This window comes from Somniosus microcephalus, unplaced genomic scaffold (assembly GCF_052327205.1).
Source record: "Somniosus microcephalus isolate GS21.2 unplaced genomic scaffold, FLI_Smic_1.0 unresolved_chr9, whole genome shotgun sequence".
Lineage (NCBI taxonomy): Eukaryota > Metazoa > Chordata > Chondrichthyes > Squaliformes > Somniosidae > Somniosus > Somniosus microcephalus.
Genome location: NW_028225187.1, coordinates 22,134,439 through 22,147,538, shown reverse-complemented (window position 1 = coordinate 22,147,538; position 13,100 = coordinate 22,134,439). Strand labels below are relative to the sequence as shown.

General features: G+C 50.0%; 1 protein-coding gene across 1 annotated transcript in view; it reads right to left on the bottom strand.

Moving 5' to 3' along the window:
* The window catches only part of LOC147084911 (scavenger receptor cysteine-rich domain-containing protein DMBT1-like), a 103,072-nt gene that overhangs the window by 6,123 nt on the left and 83,849 nt on the right, over nt 1-13,100 (bottom strand). Inside the window, exon 9 of the mRNA XM_085979622.1 lies at nt 11,803-12,117. Coding sequence (XP_085835748.1) covers nt 11,803-12,117 — 315 coding nt within the window. The remainder of the gene's footprint in view (nt 1-11,802; nt 12,118-13,100) is intronic.

Here is a 13,100-nt window from a genome sequence, read left to right as displayed (position 1 = left end):
TGGAGGTGGGTTGGGTGCAGGATGGGGTCGGGACCCCTGATTTTGGGAATTTAAACCCCCACACGCCTCCAATCCCGACTCCATGGCCCAATGAAAATCCTGCCCTAAACATCCATAAGACAAAGGTCTTCTACCAACCTGCCCCCGCCACACAGTGCTGCACTCCAATGATCAAAATCCACGACGAGGCCTTGGACAACGTGGACCACTTTCCATACCTCGGGAGCCTACTGTCAACAAGGTCAGACATCGACGATGAAGTCCAACACCGCCTTCAGTGTGCCAGTGCAGCCTTCGGTCACCTGAGGAAGAGAGTGTTTGAAGACCAGGACCTCAAACCCGGCACTAAGCTCATGGTCTACAGAGCAGCAGTGATACCCGCCCTGCTGTATGCCTCAGAGACATGGACCATGTACAGCAGGCACCTCAAAGCACTGGAGAGGTACCACCAATGCTGCCGCCGCAAGATCCTGCAAATCCATTGGCAGGATAGGCGCACCAACGTCAGTGTTCTCGCTCAGGCCAACATCCCCAGCATCGAAGCTTTAAGGACACCCTCAAAGCCTTCTTGAAAAAGTGCAACATCCCCACTGATACCTGGGAATCCCTGGGCCAAGACCAGAGCGCAAAGTGGAGGAGAAGCATCCAGAGAAGGTGCCGAACACCTCGAGTCTCTTCGCCGGGAGCAAGCAGAAGCCAAGCGCAGGCAACGCAAGGAGCGCACGTCAACCCAAGCACCCCACCCACTCGCCCCCTTCAACCACCGTCTGCCCCACCTGTGACAGAGACAGTCGGTCCCGCATTGGACTCATCAGTCACCTGAGAACTCATTTTTAATGTGGAAGCAAGTCATCCTCGGTTCCGAGGCACTGCCTAAGAGATATGGGTCGATAGAGGCATAAGAGAGGAGGGAGACAGAAAGCAGGAAACTATAGACCAGTTAGCCTAACACCTGTCGTTGGGAAAATGCTGGAGTCCTTCATTAAGGAAGCAGTAGCAGGGCATTTGGAAAATCATAATGAGTCAAGCAGAGTCAGTATGGTTCTATGAAAGGGAAATCATGTTTAACAAATTTGCTGGAGTTCTTTGAGGATGTAACAAGCAGGGTGGACAAGGGTGAACCAGTAGATGTAGTGTATTTGGATTTCCAGAAGGCATTCGATAAGGTGCCACATAAAAGGTTACTGCACAAGATAAGAGCTCACGGAGTTGGGGGTAATATGTTAGCATGGATAGAGAATTGGCTAGCTAACAGAAAGCAGAGAGTCGGGATAAATGGGTCATTTTCTGGTTCGCAAACGGTAACTAGTGGGGTGCCACAAGGATCGGTGCTGGGGCCCCAACTATTTACAATCTATATTAATGACTTGGATGAAGGGATCGAGTGTGATGTAGCCAAGTTTGCGGATGATACAAAGATGGGTGAGAAAGCAAGTTGTGCAGAGGACTCAAAGAATCTGAAAAGGGATATAGACAGGCTAGGTGAGCGGGCAAACATTTGGCAGATGGAGTAGAATGTGGGAAAGTGCGAGGAAAAATAAAAAAGCAAACTATTATTAAAATGGAGAGAGATTACAAAATGCTACAGTTCAGAGGGAGCTGAGGGTCCTGGTGCATGAAACACAAAAAGTTAACATCCAGGTACCGCAAGTAATCAAAAAGGCAAATGGAATGTTGGCCTTTATTGCAAGGGGGTTGGAGTATAACAGTAGGGAAGTCCTGCTACAACTGTACAGGGTATTGGAGACCACACCGTGAGTACTGCATACAGTTTTGGTCTCCTTATTTAAGGAAGGATATATTTGCATTGGAGGCAGTTCAGAGACGATTCACGAGGTTGATTCCAGAGATGAGGGGGTTGACTTATGAGGAAAGGTTGAGCAGGTTGGGCCTATACTCATTGGAGTTTAGAAGAATGAGAGGTGATCTTATCGAAACATATAAGATACTGAGGGGGCTCGACAGGGTAGATGCTGAGAGGATGTTTCCCCTCGTGGGGAAATCTAGAACGCGGGGGCACAGTCTCAGAATAAAGGGTCGCCCTTTTAGAACTGAGATGAGGAGGAATTTCTTCTCTCAGAGGGTCGTAAATCTGTGGAATTCTCTGCCCCAGAGAGCCGCGGAGGCTGGGTCATTGAATACATTTAAGGTGAAGATAGACAGATTTTTTCAAGATAAGGGAAGTGAAGGGTTATGGGGAGCGGGCGGGGAAGTGGCTTTGAGCCCAAGATCGGCCATGATCTTATTGAATGGTGGAGCAGGCTCGAGGGGCCGAGTGGCCTATTCCTGCTCCTATTTCTTATGGTCTTATGTTCTTAACACAGTAGGCGCCATTTTGAGAATAGAGCCCACGACATAAGACCATAAGATGTAGGAGCAGGAGTCGGCCATTCGGCCCCTCGAGCCTGCTCCGCCATTCAATAAGATCATGGCTGATCTGATCTGGGCCTCAACTCTACTTCCCTGCCCGCTCCCCATAACCCTTGACTCCCTTATCGTTCAAAAATCTGTCTATCTCCACCTTAAATGTATTCAATGACCCAGCCTCCACAGCACTCTGGGGCAGAGAATTCCACAGATTCACGACCCTCTGAGAGAAGAAATTCCTCCTCATTGCCGATTTAAAAGGGTGCCCCCTTATTCTGAAGCTATGCCCCCTAGTTCTAGATTCCCCCACAAGGGGAAACATCCTCTCTGCATCTACCCTGTCGAGCCCCCTCAGAATCTTATATGTTTCAATAAGATCACCTCTCATTCTTCTAAGCTCCAATGAGTATAGGCCCAACCTGCTCAACCTTTCTTCATAAGACAACCCCTTCATCTCCAGAATCAACCTCGTGAACCTTCTCTGAACTGCCTCCAATGCAAGTATATCCCTCCTTAAATAAGGAGACCAAAACTGTACGCAGTTCTCCAGGTGTGGTCTGTGGTGGGATTTGAACTTCTGATCATTTGCCCAGCCCCTCTAGATTACTCATCCAGTAACAGAGCCACTATGTTATTGTACCCTTATATATAGATACTAGCTGGGGGAGCCTGGCTTTGTCAGGGCTGTTTTGGGCCAGGCGGTTTAAATCGAGTCCCAGGCTTTGGGGCCTCTCTGTGTCCCTCTGTGAATCTGGTGCCGGGCAACATTTTAAATCGAGTCCTAGGCTTTTGGGCCCTGTCTCTGTGTCCCTCTCTCAATCTGCTGCCGGGCAACATTTCTACCTCTTAATACCTTGAAAGATGAAAGTGAAAGTACTTATAAAACGGTTTTGGTAAATCTTTTAAAAATAACATAAGAGATACTAATTTTTTCGAAGCCGGATCAGCAGATTTTGAGCTGGAAGTAAATGGGGTTTTTAGCTTGAGGCAATGGCTGCCACATCCCTGAGATGAAAACGATTAGTCCCGCCCACAGATGCAGCGATTGGCCAACCATCAGGCGACTGAACTGTAAGATTGGTCAATGGTGACGGCACAGGATTGGTCAAACCTTGACGTCAGTCAATCAATGCTAATTAGCAGATAATGAGTTTAATTTTGAAGGTTTTTTGCATAAGGCGCAAACAATTTTCGTCTGACCGAAAAGTAAATATGCTTGCGACCGTCCCGGAACTGTAAGCTTTCTTTGGAGGTAATGCACGCGTAGGTACGCTCTATAACTTTTGCGTGCATAGCCGGACAGACGCACACCGGAGGACAGACAGACAGATAGACAGACAGACAGACAGAACGATCCTTTTATATATATAAAATACTAGCAGGGGGTGCCCGGCGTTGCCAGGGCAATTTTGGGCCACGCGATCTGCCTGCCGGTGTCTGGCCCCTCTCTCTCTCCCTCCCTCTCCCCGAGCTGAGCTCCCCAGGGGATGGCGCGGTTGACGGCCGGCAGCTGTAGCTCGCCCGCCCGTTGCGTGTCTGGGGTCTAGCGCTTGAGGCCCGGCCGGGCTCTCGGGGCGAGACGGACCCGAGCTGAGCTCTCCCACGGATCGCGCAGTTGACGGTCGGCTGCTGCCGATGACCCACCCACTGTGTGGAAACTCACCCGCAGCTCCCGGAGTCGCAATGTGCGGGTGTGTTTGGTTGGTGCTGTCCCTGTGGGGATGAAAAAAATGGCGGCGAAGTTTGGCGAGACTGGAGGATTAGGACCCACCCGTGACGCACTGATTGGTCAACCATCAGGTGAGTGAACTGTAGGATTGGTCAAGCAGTACGTCAGTCAACGCTAATGACAGGTAGGATTGGTGAACTGCTAATGAGTGGATTTTTGAGGATTTTTGAACCTTTTTTGTATACTGTCCTAACAATTTTTGTCTGATGAAAAAGTAAATATGCCTCTGACGAGAAAGTAAATATACCTACGAGAGTCCCCTAATGATAAGCTTTCTTTTGCTATAACATATGTGTTGGTACGCTCTATAACTTTTGATTGTATAGCCGGACAGACAGAAAGACAGAGAGACAGAGAGACAGACAGAGAGACAGAGAGACATACCACTTTATATATATAAAATAATAATGGGCCAGAAATTCGGGTCTCCATGGGTGAGTATGCACGGGGTACTCACGCATAGGCCCAATGAAAGTGCCGGTTTCGTACATGCACTGCGCATGCGCGGGAAACCGGAACTTCTGTTCCCTTAAAGGAAGGGGTTCACAGGTCGAACGCATGCGCCAGAGAGGCAGCGCGTACGCCTGGAACCTCTGGGGTTTTTTTTACAGGTTTCTCCGGGAGGGTAAGTCTCCAGGAGTTACACTTTTAAAAAGCAGTCACAGGGCCTGCTTTTAACAAGGTAAGTGGTGAATTAAGTAAAATTAAAACATTTTTTCCACAGGTTTATTATTTTTAAATACTTTTAAAAAAGGTACGTTTATTTTTAGCCCTGTTAGAAACTGTAATTAATTTTTTCAAAAATTTAAATTATTGTTTAAAATAGTTATTTTATGTAATTTATAGTTATTTTAAAAATGTGATTCAAAAAAAAATGTATTTGAAGTTTTAGTTATGTTTTGGTTCCAAACTCTATTCATAGATTTCACAGGTCTTCCTGTCAAATCTATGAATAGAGATTCCTTGCTCCGATTGGCAACCCACGGCCCACGTGATCCCAGGGGACGCATCGAACTAACTGCGCCGCTGGGATACGCGAGCACTGCGCGCCGGCAGTTGGAGGAGGCCCAGGATCGGAATCCCACGCGGGCCCACAGGTCAATGGCCGGCGCGCTAGGTAAGTGCAGGTCGGGGTCTTGCACCCGCGGGAAGCCCCCGACCCAAATTTCTGGCCTTTCACGATATCCCAAAGCGCTTTTCAGCCAATGAAATGCCTTTTTGAATTGAATACACTGTGGAAATGTAAGGTAAAATCCCACAAAGAATGTGATAATGACCAGATAATTCGGACTTGTTTTAGCGATGTTTGTTAATAGACAAATAAGCTCATGGTCTACAGGGCAGCAGTGATACCCGCCCTCCTGTATGCCTCAGAGACATGGACCATGTACAGCAGGCACCTCGAAGCACTGGAGAGGTCCCACCAATTCTGCCTCCGCAAGATCCTGCAAATCCATTGGCAGGATAGGTGCACCAACGTCAGTGTTCTCGCTCAGGCCAACATCCCCAGCATCGAAGCTTTAAGGACACCCTCAAAGCCTCCTTGAAAAAGTGTAACATCCCCACCGACACCTGGGAATCCCTGGCCCAAGACCGCACAAAGTGGAGGAGAAGCATCCGGGAAGGCGCCGAACACCTCGAGTCTCTTCGCCAGGAGCAAGCGGAAGCCAAGCGCAGGCAGCGCAAGGAGCGCACGTCAACCCAAGCACCCCACCCACCCACCCCTTCAACCACCGTCTGCCCCACCTGTGACAGAGACTGTCGGTCCCGCATTGAACTCATCAGTCACCTGAGAACTCATTTTTAATGTGGAAGCAAGTCATCCTTGGTTCCCGAGGGACTGCCTAAGAAGAAGATCGGCGTAGGACACTGGGGAGAGATGGCCCGCTCTTCTTTGAAATAGTGCCATGGGATCTTTTACACCTAACAGAGAAGGGCAGGTGGGGCCTCGGTTTAACGTTTCATCCACATGAAGGCATCTCCGACAGTGTGGTGCTCTCACAGTTACACCAAGCGATACGGTCTGTTTAAACCATCACCCACAGCCAATTTGCACCCCCTTAGTTTGACCTACTTTCAGCCTTCCATTCCACAAAGCGTACATGGATTTTCGGAAGGCGTTTGGCAAAGTACCACAGAGAAGGCTGGTTAACAAAATTGAGGCTCCTGCAATAGGTGGGTCAGTGGCAGCTTGGATAAGGAACTGGCTTAAGGACAGAAAAGAGCAAGTTGTGGTAATTGGCTGTTTTTCAGATGGGGAGGATGGTCATGAAATAACGCTGGACGGCCAGCTGGTGTTGCCGTCCAAGGAGTATAAATACTCAGGCGTGGGCCCAGCTTGGCCAGGGACATTTTGTAAGACAGGGACTAGTGAAGTACAAGACCTCCATGTTTGGAAACAAGTTGATTAAAGCCTTGCTTCATGCTCAAACCAAGTATGTAGTGAGTTCTATTATGTCAGGGATCTCATTGAAGCATACAAAATTATTACAGGGCTTGATAAGAACATAAGAACATAAGAAATAGGAGCAGGAGTAGGCCAATCGGCCCCTCGAGCCTGCTCCGCCATTCAATAAGATCATGGCTGATCTGATCCTAACCGCCAATCTACTATCACAGAACCATCTCCTGAATCTAACAGAATTAGACACACGAAATAGGAGCAGGATCAGGCTACACGGCCCCTGGGCCCGCTCCGCTACGCACAGGGCCATGACCGATCCGAACCTAGACTCATGTCCAAATTCCTGCCCGCTCCCCGTAACCCTTAATTCCCTTTACTTCTAGGAAACTGTCTATTTCTGTTTTAAATTTATGTAATGATGTAGCTTCTACAGCTTTTTGGGGCAGCATATTCCATGGACCTACCACCCTCTGAGTGAAGTAGTTCCTCCTCGTCTCAGTTTTGAAAGAGCAGCCCCTTATTCTAAGACTATGCCCCCTAGTTCTAGTTTCACCCATCATCGGGAACATCCTCCCCGCATCCACCCGATCCAACCCCTTCACAATCTTATATGTTTCAATAAGATCGCCTCTCATTCTTCTGAACTCCAATGAGTAGAGTCCCAATCTACTCAACCTCTCCTCATATGTCCATCCCCTCATCCCCGGGATTAACCGAGTGAACCTTCTTTGTACTGACTCGAGAGCAAGTATGTCCTTTCTTAAGTATGGACTCCAAAACTGTACGCAGTATTCCAGGTGCGGTCTCACCAATACCTTGTACAACTGAAGCAATACCTCCCTATTTTTATATTCTATCCCCCTAGCAATGAAAGCCAACATTCCATTGGCCTTCTTAATCACTGGGAGAATGTTTCCCTTCGCTGGGGAGCCTAGAACCAGGGGCCACAGCCTCAGGATAAAGGGTCGGCCATTCAGGACTGAGATGAGAAGAAATTTCTCCACACAGAGGGTGGTGAATCTTTGGAATTCTCTACCCCAGAGGGCTGTGGAGGCTCAGTCACTGGGTATATTCAAAACAGAAGTCGATAGATTTCTGACTAGTAAGGGCATCAAGGGATATGGCGATAGGGCCAGTGAATGGAATTGAGGCAGAAGATCAGCCATGGTCTCATTGAATGGCAGAGCAGGCTCGAAGGGCCGAATGGCCTACTTCTGCTCCTATTTCTTATGTTCTTATGTTCTTAAGTCAGTGCTGGGACTGCTGCATTTTTTGATATATATATAAATGACCTGGATATTGGAATACAGAGTAGCATTTCTAAGTTTGCCGATGACACCAAACTTGGGGGTGTGGCAAACAGTGAGGATGATACCAATCGACTGCAACAGGACATAGAAAGGCTAGCAGAATGGGCAGACAAGTGGCAGATGGAGTTTAATACAGAGGACTGTGAGGTGATGCATTTTGGCAGAAGGAACAGGGAGAGGCAATTTACACTTAATGGCACAGCTTTAAAGAGTGTGCAGGGACAGAGGGATCTGGGAGTTATGTGCATCAGTCCCTGAAGGTGGCAGGACATATTGAGAGAGTGGTTAACAAAGCATATGGGATCTTGGGCGGCCGGACCTGCTGTGATTTCCAGCAAAATAAAAGTTTTTTGTCTGTTTTTTTTTTGTTTTTCATACAGACCCCAGCATCTGCAACATTTGACCCCTTGTGACCCCACCTCATTGTTCTTTGATGTAATGTTTTCCTGGCTGACCTGTTTGGACACCATTCACACCTTTGTTTGCTGTGATTATCTCTCTGCCGAGGTGTGATAAATGGCAGTTAGAAAGATTACCTGTAAACATCTGACATTATTCTCTGACTATATAAGCTGTGTCTTTATGCATCTCTCCACTTCACCTGACGAAGGAGCAGCGCTCCGAAAGCTTGTGATTTCAAATAAAGCTGTTGGACTATAACCTGGTGTTGTGTGACTTCTTACATTCATAAACAGAGGTATTGCGTCCAAAAGTAGAGAAGTTATGCCGAACCTTTATAAAGCGCCGGTTAGGCCACAACTGGAGTATTGCGTCCAGTTCTGGTCACCACACTTTAGGAAGGATGTGAAGGCCCTTGAGAGGGTGCAGAGGAGATTTACCAGAATGGTTCCGGGGATGGGGGGAATCGTAGCTACAAGAACAGGTTGGAGAAGCTGGATTTGTTTTCATTAGAGCAAAGGAGGTTGCGGGGTGATTTGATAGAGGTGTACAAGATTATGACGGGTTTGGATAGGCTAGACGGGGAAAGGCTGTTCCCACTAGCTGATGGTACAAGGACTAGGGGACACAGATTTAAGGTTTTGGACAAGAAATACAGGGGGGATGTGAGGAAAATTCTTTTTTACACAGCGAGTGGTGATCACCTGCAATTCGCTGCTGACGGAAGTGGTGGAAGTAGAGACACTCAGGGCTAAAAATTCAGTTGGGCTCCGTTTGCGGCGCCAAGCTCGCCTGGGTGCAGGAATTACTGCTGCGAGTGGAGCCACTTGCGCCATCCAGATATTCAGTTTCTGCGCCCCAAATGGAAGCGGGCCGCTACTCGAGGCTTCCCGCGCTCCGCTTGGGACGCTCACCCTGAATATCGGCGTGCTAAGGGCCGCAGCGCCACACACTGCGGCACGGCACGCTGCGGTACTGCAGGCCCTTCCTCCCACTGTTAAGGGGGAGGTGCCTGCAACAGCGCGAGCCCTGCTCGCGAGTGCCGGCAAATGAGCCCGGCACCAAGGAGAAGTGCCGGGCTCTCAGGAAACAGCCGGCAATGCCGCGGGGGGGGGGGTTTAGGAGGCCGGGGATGGAGGTGCGGGCAGGCGGGCGCCGAAAAAGCGGCCGCCCGCACCTCCACCTTAACTAGCGCCACTACCGGCACAGGTAGGCCCCTGTGAACCGGTCGCTATTTGCGACCAGCGCTAAAGAGGCGGGCGCGACCAAATATGGTCATCGGGGTGGGAGCGGGGCGCTGCGCACACCGATGACGTCATCGGTGGCGGCGCAGCGTTACAGGCTAACGCCGCCATTAGCGCCCCGCTAAATATCGCGGTAGGTGTGGCCAGTGGCGCAAAAGCCACTGAGTGCCCTCTTTGGGTGCAAACTGGTGGCTCAGCCCACTGAATTTTTAGCCCATAATGTTTTGAAGGGAAGACTGGTAAGGCACTTGAGGGAAATAAACTTGTAGAGCTGCGTGGATAGATCGGGGAAAGGAATTGCTCCACAGAGAGCTGGCACAGACTCAATTGGACCGAATGGCCTCCTTCTCTGCCGTTATGATTCTGTGGGCTCGATTTTCCAAGCCCCGGGGAGGCGGGTTTGGAGGCGGGAGTGGTGGGAAAATTGCAGAATCGGGGGGGCAGGAACCCGTCCCGCCCCCAACCCGCCCCCGTGCCCGTTTTCCAGGAGGCGGGCACCCGACCTGTGCTGGGAGCCACCTCCCCGAGGCGGGAAGGGGATTCGTGCCAATTAACTGGGTGTTAACAGGTAGTTAACAGGCAGTTTTTGGCCTAATCCCTATTTTTAACCCTGAAGTGTGGGCTGTCCGACGGCTCAGAACCACGTCAAGTTTGCGAGGCGGACCGTCAGTCTGCAGGGGTTGGAGGGGCCGAGATGTCCGGTGTTCAGGTGAGTGATGGGTGCATGTGTGCAGAGGTATGTGTGTGAGGTAAGTGTAAAGTGTTTTAATAAGTTTTAATTCCCTTTACTTTCTCCTGCAGGCTTCCTTCCTTCAGTTCTCGGGAGTCCCTCAGCTCACCGGCACAGAAAGCAGAATGGCCGCTGAACTGTCAAAAGCTGCAGCCTCTGCTTTCTGGTCTGGAGAGATCTCTAACTGAGTCTGAGTAGAAGGACTCAAGTTAGAAGACAGATTGTCAGTGTTTCACAGAGCTGTCAAACGCTGATTTTTTCATCTGTCAAAAGCTCTTGACAGATGAAATGTCAATCGCTGACGTCACCAGCAACCGGGTGTCCCTTAATTGGCCTGCTGAGCCCGCTGGGCGGACTTAACAAGGTCAATCAAGGGAACGTAGCGTGGGTTGGCCACAAGTCGATGGAGGCGGGTCTACAACCCAAAAAGTGGGAGTCCCGCCTCCAACAGCTCCCCCATTGACAAAATCGAGCCCTATACCACTATTCATGGATGCAATGGGCCGAATGGCCCCTGACATAAGAAAACTACTAGGCATTTGATCTAAGCGTTAAACAAAGCTTTAATCAACTGTTTTACAACATGGCGGTCTAGTTGTGTCCTTCACTAGTTCCTGTTAAAGAATGTCCCGCGCAAGCTGGGCCCGTGCCCGAGTATTTATGCTCCCCCTGGACAGCGCCACCCGCAGGCAGCTCAGTATTATTTCAAAAGTCTTTCTTTCATGAATGACTGATTCATGTCAGCCCCCTTCTGTGCCGTTATGATTCTATGGGGGAAAAATTCAGTTGTTTGCGCCTCTCGCTAGCGCCTTAAGAGGGCGCCAATTGGGGCGCAAAGCAACTAGCGCCCAGGCGCGGCGATGTTTGCGCCGCTCGCGAAATTAACCAGACATTTTGCAGCGGCGCTAAACACCACCGCCACGATCTCCCGCGCCGGCAGATCGTGACGTCAGTCGAGCGCGCAACACCCCGTTATGCTGTCAGAAAGGGACTAGGGGAGCACTATTTAAAGGCGACCGCTTCCTGCCTTTTTTTGCCGGTGACATTTTTGCACCACGCATTCTGAGAGAGAGAGAGAGAGGCTTCTGGAGAGATTCAACGCTGTGTGAAGGAGTTTTGGGTACTGAGCAACACTTTACAGGTTCATTTTGATTTGCCCATCCTTGCATCAATTTAGAAGAGACTGTGGGGGCTGCACTCTGAGCTCTTTCCCTGGGTCCTCTCCATTGTTCTTTCCAGCAGATTTGATGTACGGGTCTCTCCAGGCCGAGATTCAAGGCTGCAATGAGCAGGGTGTGGATAGAGAGCAAGATCGACCCTCCCCTTTAAGAACTGGCCGGTGCCAGTGTGTCTGTGTTCCATTGCTGACTGACATCACATGAGCTTCGCCAGCGCTCTGAGGTAGCGCCTCGCTCCTCGGTGTTAGCGCCTTAAGAGAGGTGTGTAGCGCCTGATTTAGCGCTCCAATCACCTCCAGGGGCGATAGAAGCCAAGTTTGCAGTCAGAGGCGATAATTAGCGCCAGGCGCTAAACTTTGCGCAGGGCCAATAATGGCGCCCCCAAACGGGGCGATACCAAATGATTCCCCCCTATGAATCCCTGATTCTCAGAATCCTTACCTGAGCAAATAACGCCAGCATCGTTCTTCTGACGGCATTCTCGGGGGCTGATGCTGTCCATCGGACAGGCCCACAGGACGGACTCCGATCCATTGCAGCGGACGTTGTCCATCAAAATCGGCCCCGTCCCTTCGCCGAAGCGCCCGCCCGAACTGACCGCCTCACCGAAGCCGCAGCGAAGCTGGTTGCAAACAACCTGCGCGTCCAGAATGTCCCAGCCCGAGTCGCAGATCGTTCCCCAGGTGCCGTTGTAGAAAGCCTCCACACGCCCGGAGCAGGGCGTGGGCCCGTCACTGATTCGCAGTTGAGCATTGTCTGCAAATAAAACAGATGAGATCAATCACCCCGAGCAGCATGAAAGGAATCCAGGCTTAAGGACGTAAGAAACAGCAGCAGGAGTCGGCCATTCGGCCCCTCGAGCCTGCTCCGCCATTCAATGCGATCATGGCTGATCACCCAAATTCAGTACCCTGTCCCTCCCTTCTCCCCATATCCCTTGATCCCTTTAGCCCTAAGAAATATATCTAACTCCTTCTTGAATATATTTAATGAATTGGCCTCCACTGCCTTCTGTGGTAGAGAATTCCACAGGTTCACCACTCTCTGGGTGAAGAAATTCCTCCTCATCTCAGTCCTAAATGGCTTACCCCTTATCCTTAGACTGTGACCCCTGGTTCTGGACTCCCCGACCATCGAGAACATCCTTCCTGCATCTAGTCTGTCCAGTCCTGTTAGAATTTTATAAGTTTCAATGAGATTCCCTCTCATTCTTCTAAACTCCAGCGAGTATAAGCCCAATCGACCCAATCTCTCTTCATACATCATTCCTGCCATCCCAGGTATCAGTCTGGTGAATCTTCGCTGCACTCCCTCCATGGCAAGAACATCCTTCCTCAGATAAGGTGACCAAAACTGCACACAATACTCAAGGTGTGGTCTCACCAAGGCCCTGTACAACTGCAGCAAGACATCCTTGTTCCTGTACTCGAATCCTCTCGCTACGAAGGCCAACATACCATTTGTCTTCTTAACCGCCTGCTGCACCTGCATGCTTACCTTCAGCGATTGGTGCACAAGGACACCCAGGTCTCGTTGCACTTCCCCTTCTCCCAATCTATTGCCGTTCAGATAATAATCTGCCTTCCTGTTTTTGCCACCAAAGTGGATAACCTCGCATTTATCCACATTATACTGCATCTGCCCAATCACCCAACCTGTCCAATAACATAAGACGTAGGAGCAGGAGTCGGCCATTCGGCCCCTCGAGCCTGCTCCGCCATTCAATAAGATCATGGCTG